Source organism: Danio rerio, chromosome 25 (assembly GCF_052040795.2).
Source record: "Danio rerio strain M-AB ecotype USA chromosome 25, GRCz13ab, whole genome shotgun sequence".
Classification (NCBI taxonomy): domain Eukaryota; kingdom Metazoa; phylum Chordata; class Actinopteri; order Cypriniformes; family Danionidae; genus Danio; species Danio rerio.
In genome coordinates this window covers 32,652,892-32,672,880 of record NC_141045.1, presented here as the reverse complement: position 1 = coordinate 32,672,880, position 19,989 = coordinate 32,652,892, and the positions used below count along the sequence as shown (strand labels likewise).

At 35.2% G+C, this 19,989-nt stretch overlaps 1 protein-coding gene across 11 annotated transcripts in view; it reads right to left on the bottom strand.

The window, feature by feature from the left end:
* alkbh3 (alkB homolog 3, alpha-ketoglutarate dependent dioxygenase) overlaps positions 1 to 19,989 on the bottom strand; it is a 63,696-nt gene that overhangs the window by 19,594 nt on the left and 24,113 nt on the right. For 7 of the 11 annotated variants that reach the window (XM_087311203.1, XM_087311209.1, XM_087311205.1 and 4 more), the window contains one exon: positions 11,371 to 11,960. In XM_087311203.1, coding sequence (XP_087167329.1) covers positions 11,856 to 11,960 — 105 coding nt within the window. In that variant the 3' untranslated portion in view covers positions 11,371 to 11,855. 11 annotated transcript variants of the gene reach the window in all.

Genomic DNA, 19,989 nt, shown 5'->3' with positions numbered 1-19,989 from the left:
CAACCTGTGCAGTGCACATGCCCTTTTTAGTCTTGGATAGAAAGTGCCCTTCCAAAATGATCAAAAGTGCCCCCCGCGACACCCCCCCCCCCCACTACCGCCCTTCAGTAGGCGCGCGACAACACCGCTCTTGAGAATGCGCGCGACAACACCGCTGATCAGAACATGCGCGACAACACCGCTCTTCAGTACGCGCGCGCGACAACAACGACGACGACAACGACAACGACGACGACGACGACGACAACGACGACGACGACGACGACGACGACGACGACGACAACGACGACGACGACGACAACGACGACGACAACGACGACGACAACGACGACGACAACAACGACGACAACAACAACGACAACAACAACAACAACCCCAACCATCCCCCCACCCCCACCCCACTCCCCCGCTCTTCAAAAAATGTATCCTGCACATGCCCTTTGGACAGTCTCTGCAGGGGCCTGTCTTAACGTTCATTCACAGATTCGCTCAACGCTAAACTGCCGACAGTGATTTCACATCCAGACAACACTTAATAGAGAAGCGTAATATAACTTATGTTAAATAATAAGAATGAAAAGTCACATATTGCGCAGCAAAAAGCCATTTGATGTAACATGTATTCTCTAGGGCTGGGCAAGTTACCGTGATATCAGTAACATTTACATTTACTTTATTAGGTACACCTGTCCAACTGCCTATTAACGCAAATTTCTAATCAGCCAATGACATGGCAGCATCTTAATGCATTTAGGCTTGTATAAAGACATGGGCTGCGTCCGAAACCGCCTACTACTCAGTATCATGGGATGGCGGGGCATCATGGGATAGCGCAGCGGGCATGGAATGCGCACTTCAGAATCTCGCTGGAGTAGTAAGTCTTCAGGGTACTTCTCGCATACTGATTTTCAAATGATATATCTAATATAAATAATATCTATGCATTTGAACATACTACTTGGCCGCATACTTATTTTAGCATACTATATAGTATGGAAGTATGCAGTGTCGGGCGCAGCCATGGTTAAGACGATCTGCTGCAGCTCAAACCGAGCATCAGAATGGGGAAGAAAGGTGATTTAAGTGACTTGATGATTGTTGGTGCCAGACGGGCTGATCTGAGTATTTCAGAAACTGCTGATCTACTGGGATTTTTATGCACAACCATCTCTAGGATTTACAGAGAAAGGTCTGAAAAAAAGAGAAAATATCCAGTAAGCGGCAAGTCTGTGGGCGCAAATGTCTTGTTGATGCCAGAGGTCAGAGGAGAATGGCCATACTGGCTTGAGCTGATAGAAAGGCAACAGTAACTCAAATAACCACTCGTTACAATCAAGGTGTGCAGAAGAGCATCTCTGAACACACAACATGTCAAACCTTGAAGCAGATGGCCTACAGCAGCAGAAGACCAAACCGGTTGACGCTCCTGTCAGCTAAGAACAGGAAACTGAGGCTACAATTTGCACAGGCTCACCAAAGTTGCACATTAGAAGACTGATAAAACGTTGCCCGGTCTAATTTGGCAGTGCCAAATAAATTTGGCGTTAGGTTTAATTTGATTACTTAAATTTTTAGGTTAAGATTTATTGAATTTTTGTAACTCTTAATAATGGAATACTGCTTTAAAAAACACCCCAGTTGTTTAAAGTGTTATTGCACTTTTATCTGTATACCACAACTACATGAATGTGGACAATACACTTTTTTTGAATGGGGTATATGCCGAAGCATGCTAATAGGACTTTTAATTTGCCAGTAACCTGGGTTAAACGCTTCCGGCGAATTGAATGCCAATGCAAAATCCGGTGCGTTTAAGGTCTGTTTTCTTTAAAAACCAGCGATCTCCACTAGCTGAGTGATATCCGATTTAAAGTGGGTCTCAGATTGTACAAGAAGCACTGCATTAAATTACATGTTACCCCGCCATATCTTTATAATATGAGCATTTATTTTACCCCAGTATATTCAATGGAGCTTCTGCGTTAGCCTGCCGATTCTGACGGGCGCGTGCGAGTAAACAGTAAATGCTAAAGTTTATTTAACTGAATGTATTTTAATGACATAACAAAATCGATGCTGCATAAGGAACCGTATAAAATGGTAAAAAGTTCACAATAACAGCTCACCGGAAGTGTATCAGCATGGGAACAGCACTAGCTCGGCATATACCCTATTCAAAATGCCTTTGATGCATTGTTTTTAATCGATTTTCTTTTTTTCCTCCCTAATTTATGATTGGTGGCTGTTTTTGCCCCAATGCCTTCCATTATAACCACATTTTTTTGATTACGAAACCATGAAACTATATAATCATGCAATTTTGATTGTTGGTGGTTTTCCCTGTTGGGAAGAGGTACAATTTGTAATTTTTACTGTTGATCATCAGTGGGCACCATTAAGCGTTTAGATAGGCCTTTGCAAAAAAAGCTTAGTTTCTGGATTTTATATGGAGTTTAACAGTAAATTAAAGTGTGTGTGTGTGTGTGTGTGTGTGTAGGTGTGGCTGTGAGTGCGTGAGAGTGACCTTTACACACCTTGATGTGTCTGAGAAAACGAAAAGATGCATCTTAGCTCTCAAAACTACATGGAGCAAATAAAAACAAATCAAATGTGGTTATAATGGAGGTCAATGGGCCAAAACAGCCACCAACAGTAAATTAGGGAGGAAAAAATTCAACAATAACAATGCATCAAAGCCAATGTTGTTACTAATCCAGAGGTGTTCCAGTCCACAATTACTTTTATATTGAAAAATAAATCATTTTGTGTGTGTTTCTTTCACCAAATCAGTGACATCATTTATGAATTTGGCAATTAAAGAGCTAAAACTCTGTAATTTTTAAAACAATTTAGTAATTTTAATCAGGACTGAGGTTGATTAACAGATTTTTGGCAAAAAAAGTAGAAAAATATTAATATGGTGCATTTTTACAGCAGTTTAAATTAGCTGATGTTTTAATCCCTAAAATAACAAAAGGGTAGACAATTTGAACAGTTTCACAGGGGTTACTTTTATTCAAATGTAACACAAAAAAAATAAATAAAATTGATGTTGTTCCAATCCCAAGACCTTCACTTTCATTTTTGGAACACAATATATTTTGGATGAAATCCAAGAGCTCTCTGACCCTTCACACACAGCAATGGTACCAACTTAAGAGCATTCAAAGTCCAGAAGAGGAACCAAAACATTCCCTGTGACTTCAATGGTCCGACTGTAATCATACAAAGCTCTTTGAACACTTGCGCACCAAAATAGTTCACCTCGTTCACGCCGTATACTCTAATCTAACAGATCTCCCTGCACACTCTGGGAATAAAACTTACAACAAACTTAATTGTAGTGGAAAAATAATAATCTGTGATCCCATAACACAGCACGAGTCCCTGCATTCCAGAACAGAAGCCCCATTTCCATGTGCAGGCCAGTCTTTATGGGGAAACTCTGAAAGGTGCTGCTTTGCCAACCGAGCAGCAAGGAACACCAAGTAACTCAAATTAAATAGCTCCGACAAATCACTGCAAGTCCCAAGCAGGAACAAGAGATTTACGGTTTGCAGTTTCTAAACATTCTCAAAGTTTTCTGGATAATATCTGCCCTGCCAAAACGTCTGCTATTGTCTGAAGCTGTTCCCATATTCAGGGATATTTTTATTATGTGACATAACAGTCTCATCTCTGACCTGTTGAGCTGTGAACTTCAGAGAATGAATATGCAATCTGACTCAAGAATCGCATGTTATACAACAACTGTGTCTGAAACAAGTGCATTATCTTTGAGAGCATCTCTAGTGTTTCCTAAGTAAGTCGTAGCGCTACCGGTAGTTGTCAACAACAAACTCTTCCGCCTTAAAGCTCCGCCTATGCTGGTTGATTGACACCTCATTTGCATTTGATTTATCATTTGCGATGTCAGTTTGAGCATTTGATTCACCATTTGCGGAGTCGTTTAAGGATTTGATTCACCATTTGCAGAGTTGTTTGAGCATTTGATTCACCATTTGCGATGTCAGTTTGAGGATTTGATTCACCATTTGCGATGTCAGTTTGAGGATTTGATTTATCATTTGCGATGTCAGTTTGAGGATTTGATTTATCATTTGCGATGTCAGTTTGAGGATTTGATTTATCATTTGCGATGTCAGTTTGAGGATTTGATTTATCATTTGCGATGTCAGTTTGAGGATTTGATTCACCACTTGCGATGTCAGTTTGAGCATTTGATTCACCATTTGCGGAGTCGTTTAAGGATTTGATTCACCATTTGCAGAGTTGTTTGAGCATTTGATTCACCATTTGCGATGTCAGTTTGAGGATTTGATTTATCATTTGCGATGTCAGTTTGAGGATTTGATTTATCATTTGTGATGTATGTTTGAGGATTTGATTTATCATTTGCGATGTCAGTTTGAGCATTTGATTCACCATTTGCGGAGTCGTTTAAGGATTTGATTCACCATTTGCAGAGTTGTTTGAGCATTTGATTCACCATTTGCGATGTCAGTTTGAGGATTTGATTTATCATTTGCGATGTCAGTTTGAGGATTTGATTCACCATTTGCGATGTCAGTTTGAGCATTTGATTCACCATTTGCGGAGTCGTTTAAGGATTTGATTCACCATTTGCAGGGTTGTTTGAGCATTTGATTCACCATTTGCGATGTCAGTTTGAGGATTTGATTTATCATTTGCGATGTCAGTTTGAGGATTTGATTCACCATTTGCGGAGTCGTTTAAGGATTTGATTCACCATTTGCAGAGTTGTTTGAGCATTTGATTCACCATTTGCGATGTCAGTTTGAGGATTTGATTTATCATTTGCGATGTCAGTTTGAGGATTTGATTCACCATTTGCGATGTCAGTTTGAGGATTTGATTTATCATTTGAGGAGTCGGTTTGAGGATTTGATTCACCATTTGCAAAGTCCGTTTGAGCATTTGATTTATCATTTGCAGAGTCGGTTTGAGGATTTGATTTATCATTTGCAATGTCGGTTTGAGCATTTGATTTATAGTTTGAGCATTTGATTTATCATTTGATCTTTTAAGCATTTGAATTTTCATTTGAATTTTGTTAGGAAAAAACTTCCATAATTTCCGCAACTGCTACGAGTTAACATGGTGCTCGTCTTTTGATGTTGATGATGGTGGACACAGAGAAAGTCATTCAGTTCTTAATCAGCAACACACATGACTCATCAATAATGAGGCCTGGAGTGAAGTGCATTTCTTTTACCAGCTAACTGCACAGAGAAAACAAACTGTTGTGTAAAACAGATGTCTTGGAAAGACCTAAAGTGACACGGGTAGCTGCAGTTGTGAGATCAACAGACACTTGGTCTTGTTTTGTCAGATGAGTGTGTCACCCCTGTGGAGCTTGTTTTTGGTGAGTAAACATGCTGAATTGGCACTTGTCAGGAATAACATGCTGGAATCTGGTGATGGACCGCTTCTGTTGCCCGTCTTACAGCAAGGACTTTAATAATAATTCAAAAACAGAAATTTTCAATCTCATGATAAGACAACTGCAGAAATCACTACAGTTAGGCCAACTGTAATGTAGGCCATTACAGTTAAATACTGGGTTCTAAGTACGTAAAGGGGTTTTCAATCGAGTTTTTAATGTGATATATATGATGACATTGAATGTATTTGTGTTGCCCGTTTTTTTCTGTAGTGTGTTTAATGTGAATGCAGATGTGGTTTTCATCAACTTGTTTTTCAACTTGTTTACAATAAAGAAAGTAAAGTAACCTTTAAAGGGTCACGAAACACCAAAACACATTTTTTGAGCTGTTGACAGTCGTATATGTGTCCCACACTGCTAAAAACACTATTAGGACACATATATTTCACTAAAAAGTGTAAATTGGTTGTTTTTGCGTTATTTCAAGCAAATTCGTACTTCCGGTTTGAAACAAATTTTTGAAGCTGCGTCACGGCCATGACATAATAGCGTTGTATTCCAGCGTGCAGACTGGGCATCTGTGCCAGAGTGTGTTTTCTTACGTCTTACAGTGTGTTGCATTAATGCATGAGTAAGGCTTGGTTCAAACCAATCAGCGCGCTCTATTGTGCAACTTCATTAATATTCATTACTGTCAGAGTGTAGATGGCAGAGACGCCACGTTGTTTTGGCAAAACAAGCGTGAAGTGTTGCTTTTATAGTTTGCTGCAGTTAAGTTTCGTTTTCATTTTCTCTCTGTGAGAGCTTAGACTCACGCGTGGATTAACAGTGTACGCGACGCTCGACAACAATAACTTACGTGTCTAAGGAGGAACATTGTTTACCTGAGAGCTGTTCTCATCTGCAAACGCTGAGATCCGGATTCGCTTGTAGTCTCCTCTAAATAAAGACGCGGCTCTAGTAGTTGCTGGTGATTGTCCTGTCTCTACAGATTTGGTAAGTGAGCGACCAGTGCTCTTTGTTTATTCAGTTCGTATTTTATTCGTATCAAACAAACTACTGCACCGAGTGTAAACAAGTTAGCACTAACAGTTACAACCAAACTATAACCTCGTGTTGGATTTTGTGACCGGAATAACACACGCGGCTTTCTGACGATACCTGCCGTGTGCATCTAAGTTTCCGGGAAATGCTGAGTTTTTTTTTCTCTCATTCGCCGTGCGGTATCAAACATTGCTTGAAAAATACACGCTTAGAGCAGATCCTGGAATCAAATATCAAGTTTGTCGGGAGGGACATGAATGAATTCCCTGAATGAAAGAGCCAAACTGCAGTTAAAGTCCACCATTTAATAATTTGGCAAATAATTCGACTACAGATGTCCATGTAAACACAGTCACATTGTCCGCTGTGGTTGTGTGTTTTGACTCTGAAATTCAGCGCGCCCAAATAGACACTCCCACACCAAGCCTCTTTTCTTCCTCCGACACTCCCCCCTAAACAGAGCTGGACACGCCCACTTTTCTGACTTTTTCCAAAGTAGAGGTGTGAAAACACCCTGCTGAAACGAGGGGGTTTCATGGCCTTTTAAAACTGATTTATGGTTGAAATGTTGCAGGTATATAAAACAACCTATGTATTTATTTACAATAAACTTTAAATAATGTAAATGTGGATAATGTAATTATGAGTTGTAATAGGGCTGGGCGATTCATCGGAAAGTAATCGAAAATCGTCATTCAATACCTATCATCGATCTAATTTTTCCAGGTCAGCTTTTGTAATTAATTTCCCTACAGAATGAGGAGTCACCTGACACCACTCTGTCGCGTATGTGCAGTGCAAGCTCTGTGATTGGTCGTTTTGGTAGTGGTGATAATGAGCAAGTTTTAGCTTCTTGTACATTAAGGACACTTTGCAGAGTTGCCTTGTTTCCCCTTCTGTCTCCCCCGATGCCCCGCACTCACATTGCATTCGAGGCTGAGCACGCTTACATTATCAATGATGCGCTGTTTAGTTTAAGATGCGCTCTTACTCAGCAGTGGAGTTTTATTTAGTTATATTGTTTTAGGGTAACACTTTACAATAAGGTTCATTAGTTAATGCACTTACTAACATGAACTAATCATGAACAACACATGTACAGCATTTATTAATCATAATTGAACATTTACTAATGCATTATTAACATCCAAGTCCATGCTTGTTAACATTAGTTAATGCACCATGAGTTAACATGAGCTAACAATGAACTACTGTGTTTTCATTAACTAACGTTAACTAAAATAAACAAATACAGTAGTAAATGTATTGTTTATTGTTTGTTCATGTTAGTAAATGCATTATTTAACATTAAGTAATGAACCTTATTGTAAAGTTTGACCTGTTTTAGTTGTTTGGGATGCGTCTTTGATAATCTACGACAGTTTGCGTTTATTGAACAGTAAGAATGATTAATAAACACATATGAAACAGTCCCTTAAAAGTCACGTCTTGTCTTCAGTTTCGAGCTCAGGCACGCTATGTGCTCACACTACAAGCATACCGCTCCAAAGCTCAAGTGAACCGCACTCTGGCACACCTCTACCTAACGGGCCAGGCTAACTGAACCACGCCTGAGCCTGATTAAGAGCACTCACACTTCTCAAACAATCTGGTAAACGGGCCTGGTGCATAGCATCGTGCGGATAGCATAGTGTGAATTAGCATTCAGAAAAAACAAAACCCCCCACGAAGAAACTCGACACAGAGGAACATAAACCCCCCCTGCCAAGTAGCGTTTCGGAAGTGTTATTGCAGAGCAACACAAACAACACGCTGAAGTATAAATGCACGGCTTTGTGCAAGGCAGGCATCATGGGTCATGCTGATCACTAGACACAGAAGTATAAATCAACCTTTAAAGGATTTAGAGCCACACTTTGCAGCCACATCCGATCCATACCTGTCAACCCACCCGTTTTTGCCAGTATTCTCCTGTTTTTGCCATTCTATCCCACTGTCATCCCGTTTAAGTATTTTCCCTTATTTTTCCTTTTCAAATTATCCTTTCGCATGACTTTGGCTTGAAAGCACGTAGGAATTAACACTAAAACAGCCGCATTCACTTCCTTTCCATTAAACCTGTGCTTCGACCATCACCCTTCCTATGCAAACGCTGACGGACTCGCTCTGTATAAAGACATGGTTCTCAGATCAGCTTCTGCACACGCGATTTGAAAAAAGAGTGAAAGTGGACACTTTGGGATTTGGGTGTAAACAGACAAATACACTTAATGAAATGTACTAATTTCCATCCTGCGTCTTTTATTTTAAACACAAATAATTGAGCACAAACAAAAAGTACAAAAGTACAAATTACGATTACAAAAGTAACTTATTTTTTCATAATAGATCTGTGCATTCTTGAAGTGCCAGCTCTGTTAGCAAACAATACAGTGTTTTAAAACGAGAGATTCACTTCTCTTTACTAAATAACTCAAGTAACTTATCAATATTTAAATACAGTGAATAGAAACTGAAAAAGATTTCATGACTTGATTCAATTTCTGTAAGTGTCACGGTCGGGTAAGGGGAAAAGGAGCGAGGACTCAATTGCAACAAATAAGGGTTTTATTAATTATAAAGTACAAATAAAACAAAAAGGCAAAACAAACTACCCCGAGGGAGGAAAAACATAACTATAAGACAAACAGACAAACTTGGCTGGGCTGGCAAGACACGACTGGAACAGGAACACAGAGGGAGTATCAACGACAAACTGGCACAGAACAGAAGACATGAGGAGATTATAAGCAGTAGAAAATTAACACACAAACAGGTGAACACAATTAACTAATAATGGGTTAACAAGGAGGGTGGGACTAGACGATAGACGGGAGAGCGCATGACAGAGACAAGACATGCGCTCACATGAAACAGGACAAGAACATGCAGCCAATGAGAGAACTCATTAACCGCATGTTCATGACAACACAAGCACAACACTGAAGCACACGACAAAAGCACGTGACCACAATGTAAACACAGAGCCACGTGCTTTGACAACAGACGCAAGACACGAGCACACGATAAATGAAAACTCTCCGCGCGCTCACACACGCAGCGTGCATGCTTCATCCCAGCGCTGACCAAAACCGAAACCAACTAGACTGAGACGCTGGGAATGAAACACCACGCTGCTGACAGACGAAAACACAAACAAGAGTACAAGAGCGCACGCGTCTGAGCGACGCAGAGCGCGGGCGTGGCCGCATCAAGCAGGAGCGCGCACACTCTGCGTACACCCACGACGGGGCGCGCGCACACAGAGACAAAAAACAAGTGCTCGACCAAAGAAAACTCGAGCCGAGCACAACATGACTAGACATGACTAGTGTCCGGATTCTGCCACCAAAACAAGAATTTACAAGACCAGAGTGGCAGAACCCTGACAATAAATATTTCAATATTTTGTAATGTTTGTGTTCCATCATTTGAAGCTATTTTCCTAAACATATTTGAAATGTTTCCAACATTTACATTATACATTACATTTTATTTTTACATTACATTATATACAATTAAGGAGTTTGGGGTCATTTGGTCATTATATATATAAATAAATAAATAAATAAATAAATAAATAAATAAATAAATAAATATATATATATATATATATATATATATATATATATATATATATATATATATATATATATATATATATATATATAAATAAATATATATATATATATATATATATATATATATATATATATATATATATATATATATATTTAAATTTTTGATTTGTAGTAGCAATAATTACACTTATGAGAGTACATTTCCCACTGCTAAACATTTTTTACAAACTCTAAAGTAACAGAACACAATAAAAAAAAAAACAATTAAATAAAAGTTTCATCAAATACAATATATGAAAATAACACAAAAATGTTAACATAAAAATATCAATACTAAATATGCATATAGAGAGGGTCAAATCTTTATTTATTCAATCAACTTTAGGTTATTATCAACTGTAAATTCCTAATTTAAAGAGAGGATTAAGAGGGGGAGTGCAATGGGTCGTAAATTGAAAAATGTTTGTTATGTGGATGGGAATTGGGTAGTAATATTTGTATATTTCTATGAAGATTGGATGGAGCAATCTAACGTAATCAGTCCACTTGGACCAGATGTTTCTAAATGCGTTAATTTGGAGTCGAAGGGAGAATGTAATTTTTTCACATAATCACATAAATATTATATACTATCTCTAGCCATTCTTGGGTTGTTGGGGATTCAGAAAGTAACCAGTGTCTTGTAATTGCTTTTTTTGCCTGCGATTATTATAATATCAAGTAAGTTTTTATCAGATTTACATATTTGGATATCAGAGCTTCCAAAATAAATAACTATGAATTGAAAGGGTAGTGTGATATTAAGTATGTTTTCTATAACTTTATGTACTTCTACCCAAAATTGTTTTATTACTGGACATTCCCAAAAAATATGCCAGTGATTAGGCTCCTGAGACCCACATAGTCTCCAGCACTTAGTGTCCTTTCCTGTGGTGTATCAGGAATATTTTTATTAAACCTATTTAGTTTGACAGGAATTATGTAAGTCTGCATCAACAAGTTATATTGAAGTAGTTTTAAGTTAACGCTCCCAAACTGTTTCTGAGAATTTTTACAGACTTGTCTCCATTCATCCGATATATCCTCATTCAATTCCATCTTCCATAATTCAAGTTTCGGTGTTGATGATTCAGTAAATATGAGCATATTTACTGTACAAAACCTGTCAGTGAATTATGAGGGCAAAATAAATAAATAAAATAAATAATTGTAATCGAGTTAAAATGTTCAATTAATAGAAATTTTGATTAAAGGTTTAACGAGGCTGTGAACGCTTTCTAACAGTTGAAATCTCATAAGATTGCAACTTCAGCACGGAATGAATGCACATAAACTAAGTTAATGAGATTGCTTTTATTTGAAATTAAATATAAAGCAAGGTTTACAGTGTTTTAAATTAAATAAGAGCAAAAAAATTAATAAAACTTCTTGACAAAAACAAACTTCCGAGCGGTACTCTAACAAACCCCATAATGGCATTGAACAAATGTTTGTAATTAAGGTTTATTTACTACAAGCAATAAATGAAAAAGTTGCAGAACATGCAACATTTAGACAACAAATTATCCCTAAAAACAGCCTTTGGTGGACTATAACTGATATATAGGCCACAAGGCACTGTTTATTTGACGTATATACTCCAAAAGTCGTAAACAAGTAATACCTGTGAATGTTTTTGATAACAAAAGCAACTGCTGTAAGAAAATTCTAACAATGCTATTACAGCCAAACTATTTATTTACATGAACGTGAACATTCACACCTCAATAAATATAGAAACTGTGTCTCAATCACAGACCTCTTCTGATTTCTTCTCTCAGCGATCATCTCACAAATGTCCCACCGCGACTCTGTGGTTCTGGATATATGGTGCGGAAAGTGAGGTTTATTCGTGGCCCACGGTCATGGTACTCCTTTGCCACCTGGTGCTGTCAAAAAAGCATATAATTAAACATCAATATTGTCAACAACAACAAAAAGTCCATAATTTCAACTAAAAATGCCACAATAAAAATCCATATCATATTTAACAGTAAGCTTTCTTTATATATATATATATATATATATATATATATATATATATATATATATATATATATATATATATATAAATGGTAAATAACCATAAATCCCAAAATTCCCTGCATCACGCTTCAATTTTTATGCATTTTTCTTAACATTACTGTGGTTCTTTATAGTGTTACTTTCATTAGAGTTTTATGTTACATCTAATGTTAGTAAAAAGTGTTAATGACGTAACTTTAAGTTTATGTATGTTACTATGATGGTGTTTAGTGGTTGTATGAACGACACTCAGCACCTTCTATATATTATTATGTTTTTCTGCTTGCGGTTGTTTGTGAGTTGTGCAGTTCATCATATGACTTTCTCATCCACACATGCTTGTGGTTGTGTTTTTAATCTGTATTATAGGCTGTAAAAAATAACAAAAGTTAAGTAGTGTACGGTGCTCAGCATAATTGAGTACACCCCATTTTTAAAATAAATACTTGTATCCATTTCTCAGTGAATGTATTTTGGTGCATTTCAACAAAACAGATGTAATTAACAGATACATTTATTAAAATAACATTTGTCACCAAACATATTTAGAAATTGTAAGACAATACAATTAAATTCAAGTTAAATATTGCTAAATAAATTACAACCTACAAAATTTCTACAACATTTTTCCATTGTTTTGCTTCTCTTGACTTTGCCTCTTTTTTTACATTTGTATTTAATATTTTTCTATGACCTATAAATTTAGGTGTACTAGTTTTTGAAGAATTATTAAAGATCAACTGTTTTACCCCTTTTACAAGATGTAAGATAAGCCTTTGGTGTCTCAAGAATTTGTCTGTAAAGTTTCAGCTCATTGTAGCTGTTTTTGTAGCCTGTGGCTTTAAATGAAAATGAGCTCGGTCTCCCCGCCCACCGTTCCTCCTCGTCATGTGTTACATCAGATAAACAGCAGTCAGTGACAGACACAGACGAAGCTGAAATACAGCTAATTAGTAGAAAATACTAAGTTTATTTAACATATTTGGGGTGTAGTTTATTCAAGCCATTCTGAAATGATGAGTCTACCACAAATGCTGTTTGCAATACGTACACATGCACGCACACGCATGCACACACATGGCGCCATGGTGATTATATTAACTAAGAATTACGTAGCGATTTTACTGTCTTCGTTACAAACATACTCTGTTTTTAAACTTATAAAATCACAGAGGTAGAAAATATTTTAATCCCAGTTAATTTGCAAAAAAAAATGTTCAGCGGATGTGTGTATACATGTTGTTATAGAAACGTGGCGTCTGTCAATCAATTGGTGGGAAGGGAAAACCGCACACGTTGCAGTGGGCCTCAAAATCACTGGAATTTTTGTCCCAGTCAGGAAATATTTAAAAAGAGACTTATTGTGTTTCTATCATTTCAATATGACAGTGTACACACTGTACCTACACACAGTTCTGTCTGAGCAGCTTACAAAAGTTGATTTTCATCATAGGTGCCCTTTAAAAGTAAAATGTATCACAGTTTTCACAAAACCTTGAAGCAGAGGAGAATTGTTTTTTTTTTAACATCGATAATTATGAGAAAATATAATTATTGATGATTGTGTACCAATAATAACTGATCACAATAGAGCAGCTAATCAGTAAATAAGAATGATTTCTGAAGGATCATTATCTGACACTGACGACAGAGAGTAATTATGCTGAAAATTCAGCTTTGAATCAAAGAAATTAATACAATCTAAAACTGATTATTCAATAATGCAATATTAATTCTATTGTTTTAAATTCTAATAATATTTAACAGTTTTATACTGTATTATTGACCAATCTAATGCAGCTTTGGTCAGCTGAATAAATTATTTTCTTTTAAAAACGTTCAAAAATCCTACTTGCAAGATGCATGAATTGTATTAAATAATTTAAACATACAAATACGCATTGTCATGTTTGTTTGGATCCGAGGATGATGAAGAATTTAGCTTGACTGAGCAAAAGCAGTGTGTTTACGTTGCCACTACTATGTTGAATTGGTGTCCGGTTATATTTTGATCCAGAAAACGATTATGTAACAGCTTTCAAAGCCTTTAAATATTTAAAGGCTACTGCAAACATCCATACATGTGGGTTTAGTTTAGTTTTAGCTTTATTTTGACAGGTCAATGTGAGTTACGGGAACCTAATAAGATCGGCTGAAAGCTTTTTGGCACAATCCGCGAGTGACCTTTTTTAAACAGTTTGCAGATGTCACCATAAAATGTTCTTGACCTTTCTTCCTCCTTTGTGCCTCACCAAAGGTCTGCGGTTCGTCTTTTAGTCGGAATCCAAAAACAACTCATAAACAGGACAAAAATAACTTCTAGCTTGTTTTTTAAAAACATTATAATGCATAATAACAAAGATATGTATTTTCAAAATCAACTCATCTATGATTTACTGATTTTTGACCAGTGCTAGTTTTTTTTTTTTGACAAAAAAAGTAATTTACTCATCTTGATTTGATGATTGACTTCTTGTAAAGCTCAAAGGAAATTCTACAAAAAACATCTTAAAAGAAATGACAACAAATATTAAATAAAATTTGAAAATATGAAATTCTTGACAAATAAAAAAACAAAAATGCAAAACCATCTGTTTAAACAAAACTACAAGTGCAACTGCTTTTAATGTAATCATGATTATTGAAGTTTTTTACGGAATTATTTTGATGATACTAAAATAACACACAAAAATCCCAAAACTGTACAGTAAAATTACAAAAGAAAAAAGAAAAAAATAAATAAACAGTTACATGGAACTATTAAAATTCACACACACAAAGGTAGAATAACCCAATAAGACATTATTATTATTATCTATAAAATTGAAAAAAAAAAAACAAGCTATAACAGTTAAATAATACTACAACCTGTAAAATTCCAGTTCAGATATTGCATAATAGCTTGTTTAAACAAAACTAAAATGTACAAAAATGTTAAATGTAACCATTAATGAAATTATTGTTAAGGCAGGGTTCAACTCTAAGGATTTTTTATTTGGGTCCGATCGGGCCATTGGTTGAGATTTTTACTTGCCCTGCGAAATTTTCAATGGCCCTACCAAAAAATAAATAAATAAAAAGTTAATAGCTATTTCTTAGCCACATATTTTAAATAATGGCAACATTATGCCTGTGAATCTAGAATTTAAACATTTTAAATTTGTTAATAAATGTATAATGAGCAAAATTCAAGATTTTATGCAAATGAAAGAGCAGTATGAAAAATTTGCTGGTGTTTTAGTGCAATTCTAAATAATTTTTATAAAAATGGCTTGCCAAACTAACAACTGTTTTTTGTTTTTTTTGTTTTTTTCAGTTTCTTAATTTTGTTCCCATGTAATTGTCTGCTTCTAAGACTTTAGAAACAGACGTTTTCTTTTAGCCTCATTGTTTAATTTTGCCGCTATGTTGGCATCTTTTCGCTTTACTGGTTGTTACCAGGTTACAAAAAAAAAAAAAAAATGTGCTCAACGTTACTGGCCGATAGGGGCCAGTAACAATCCTGTCTACTGTCCCGAGTGTCTTTCACACTGGCCCCGGGCCACCGGACAGTCCTTATTGTTGAGCCCTGTAAGGTAATACAAAACTTTAGTTTTAATGATATAAAAAATGCCAAGTAAAGTAAATAAACTAGCAAATTAAAGTACAAATTTTCTTTTTTTTAATGAATAACAGATATTATTGTCAATGAAATTATAAAACTGTTATTAAAACAACTCAAATGTAGACCAGACATGCTCAAACTAGGGCCCGTGGGCCCAAGTTGACCCATGGTAACCTTTAATTTGGCCTGTCATCCCATCTGAGAAGAGAGAAGGAATGATAGGGAGGGTTTAGAGATTGTCAATTCAAATTTAATGAAACCTTTTGTTTGTTTCTTTGCTAGTTTTATTAATAAAAGCTCATTTAAATGAAATGTTTCCATTAAATGATGTAAATCAATCAGATTTTGTTTAAATGTACAAACTGTTACCCAAAAATGCAAAGACTTTGGTGAGCAAATCAAGTCAAAGGCTTGACTATTGTGTTCAGCACTGAACCCTATAATTTGATTGTCGATGTTTTTTTATTGCAATAAGTGTATTTTAAAAAGTTATACTGCATTAGTTTTTGTGATTTATAGTATTTTTTTCTATTTACTTTGAAACATCAGGTAATAAATTAGGAAATTACCTATGGAAACTTTAATGTGATATAATTTGGTATATTTATCTTGGGCACACGGCTCACAATGAGTTTAAGTTTAGGCACCCCTGGTGTAGACAAATGCAAAAACAGTACAAAAGAAGTGTAATAAAAATAAAATCCATGCTAAATTTAACAACAAAAATGTTAATAAACTGAATTTTTTGAATTATTAACCCCCTTCGTTTTTTTTTTCTTCTTTTTAAAATATTTTCCAAAAGATTTTTAACAGAGCAAGGAAATTTTCACAGTATGTCTGATAATATTTTTTCTTGTGGAGAAAGTCTTATTTGTTTTATTCCGGCCATAGAACAAAAGCAGTTTTTAATTTTTTATGTACCATTTTAGGGACAAAATTATTAGCCCCTTTCAGCTTTATTTTTTCTCGATAATCTACAGAACAAACCACTGTTATACAATAACTTGCCTAATTCCCCTAACCTGCCTAGTTAACTTAATTAACCTAGTTATGCCTTTAAATTTCACTTTAAGCTGTATAGAAGTGTCTTAAAAATATCTGGTAAAATATTTTATACAGTCATCATGGTAAAGATAAAATAAATCAGTTATTAGAAATGAGTTATTAAAATTATTATGTTTAGAAATGTGTTGAAAAAATCTTCTCTCCCTTAAACAGAAATTGGGGAAAAAAATAAACAAGCAGTCTAATAATTTAGTAATAAATCTGACTTCAACTGTATGTAATAATTGAAAAAGAAAGAAAGAAAGAAAGAGAGAAAGAAAAAAAGAAAGAAAGAAAGAAAGAAAGAAAGAAAGAAAGAAAGAAAGAAAGAAAGAAAGAAAGAAAGAAAGAAAGAAAGAAAGAAAGCTACACAAATGTGCAAAACATAATGAAATGGCACAAACTTAATCAAATGTTTTTTTTTTTAATGAAACTACAAAACATTACATGTAACTACAATTATAATAAATTTAGTGAATAATATTTGTAAGTTGACATCATATAAAATATGATATTGTCAATACTATTTGCAATTAATAAAAGTTTAATTAAGAGGTATGATTGCATTAAAAAGAAAAATAATCAAAATTTAAAGTCAAATGAGAACGAGTTTTTCCTCTGAAATGTTTTTTTTTTACATTTTCCTCAGTGTTTGTATGGTGTGCAAAGTGTTTCTTGAAAACACTGTCTGCTTCTCTATGCTGTGAAGAAACAAGTTTACGTTCCCCCTTCACACTATTACACATACGTAGAAAACAGCGTTTGTACTCTCAAAGGCAGTGTGACTGTTCCTGATCATCCTAACCATGTGTGACCCCTTTTCCAAAAAGTGCTGTTGCCAAAACAAAGGAACAGTCTCTACTCAACCCTCTGATCCGATATGAATTTCATCCTTTCTTCACAGTCTGTCTTTTCATCAGGATGCATAACACTGTTATTAACTGCTCTTATTAGACTAAACAAGAGTTCCTGCCAGTTCTTAGAGTCCCATTAAACTGTGAAGGTACATTCAGTCACAGATCTTGTGAATTAGTTCAAATGATTTCCAGAATGATTTGATTTACTGATCAAGACAGTGGCATCTTCAAAACATATAAAAACAATATTTAATGTGTTGCATATTTAATATTCTTTGTAATTATCAACATCTACACAAAAAAATATCCGTAAATTAACAGTTTTCCGTATTTTGTGATTCATGTTTTTATTTTTTTGAAATCACATTATGAGACCTTGATCTTTCTTCTGACAACTTTTAACCTTAAAAAGTTTGAAAAAGTGACTTTATGAACATTTTTAATAGTTTGAAGTGATATATTGTCTGGGTTGGTGTTGTATTTTAAGCTGCAAAAACCTAGCACTAAACTGCAGTGCATTTTCTGTTTACAGACTTGTTTATTTATATATTAGTTTTTATACATTATATTATTTCAAAGTACTAGAACAGTCAATAAATGTAATTTTGTTAAACTGTAGAGTTGAATTTTTAACATCAAAAGTCGACAGAGCAGAGATCAAGGTCTTATTATAAAATTTATAACCATAAGTAGACAGAACACAAAATATGGAAACTGTTATTTACCATATTTTTTAAAGTGTAACCTGATGAGACGGCATAATTGTTAAAAAATAAAGACATTTTAAAAGGTTTATATGCTTTTCTGTTTTTGAGTTTCCTAAAGCAATGCTGTTTTTTGTGAGAGAATCTATACATTTTCTTGCAGTGTTTGCGTTCTCTCACAAAATTTCTACATGACTGTATTGTTTTACTAAATATTTGCCTTCCCCTCAAAAAGGTTGCTTTTTTGCTAAATATTTACATTCTCCTCAGAAACTTCACATTCTTTTGCTAAATATTAGCAATGGCTTCAAAATGTTTTGTTCTTTTTAAAAAAAATAAAAAATCTCTCATAAATGAAACTCTGCATTCTTTTCAAAATATTTGCTGCAAATATTTCCCTCAGAAAAGCTGAATTCTTTTGCTAAATATTTGTATTCCCTGGTATTTCCTCAGAAATACTGCATTCTTTTGTTAAATATTTGCGTTCTCCACAGAAACTTTGAACTCTTCTGCAAAACATTTGCATTTCCCTTAATTTTTTTTCTAAATATGTGCATTCCCCTCATAAACAAAACTATGCAATCTTTTGAAAAATACTTGTTTCATTTAGAAACTTCACATTCTTTTGCTAAATATTTGCGTTTTCCTAAAAAAATTTTTGTGCTAAATATTTGCATTCTCCTCAGAAACTTTGCACTCTTTTGCAAAATATTTGCGCTCACCTAAAACCATAAATGTTGTATTTATTTGCTAATTATTTTATTTTCCCTCAAAAACAGTAGTTATTTTTTTTGCTAAATATTTGCGTTTCCGGGTGAAGCAGTGGCGCAGTAGGTAGTGCTGTCGCCTCACAGCAAGAAGGTCGCTGGGTCGAGTCTCAGCTCAGTTGGCGTTTCTGTGTGGAGTTTCCATGTTCTCCCTGCTTTCGCGTGGGTTTCCTCCGGGTGCTCTGGTTTCCCCCACAGTCCAAAGACATGCGGTACAGGTGAATGGGGTAGGCTAAATCGTCCGTAGTGTATGAGTGTGTGTGTGAATGTGTGTGTTAATGTTTCCCAGAGATGGGTTGCGGCTGGAAGGGCATCCGCTGTGTAAAAACTTGCTAGATAAGTTGGAGGTTCATTCCGCTGTGGCAACCCCGGATTAATAAAGGAACTAAGCCGACAAAAAATGAAATGAAATGAATTTGCGTTTCCCTTAGAAACTTTGCACTCTTTTTCCCAAATATTTGTGCTCCGCTCAGAAACCCTCTCGTTCTCCAACTCAGACAATTAGGGTTGCTGTTTGTTTAAACTACTTAAATAAAATAAGCTGAAACAATACAATAATTGAGTTTTTTTATAACAACTTAATGGTTTTATGTTCAATGTACTTACGTTTGTAATAACTAATAATTTAACTTAATTCCTTCATGTTGTCCCAACACATCGATTAAGTGGAACAAGGCATGGGACGATAACCAGTGTCATGGTTTACAGCGGTTTGGAAAACTCAAAATTTAAAAACCGCAAAAAAATTATTTTACTGCTCTTAAGGTATATGTAAGTTTTTTTTTTAAATGTTTTTTATGTTTTGTAAAGAAATCTGTGTTTTTGAAACTAATGGCGACAGCAGAAGTCAATTATTTGTTTGAATTATTAAACCTGACATGTTTACTGTTCCAAAATATTATAAAATTACACTTTAC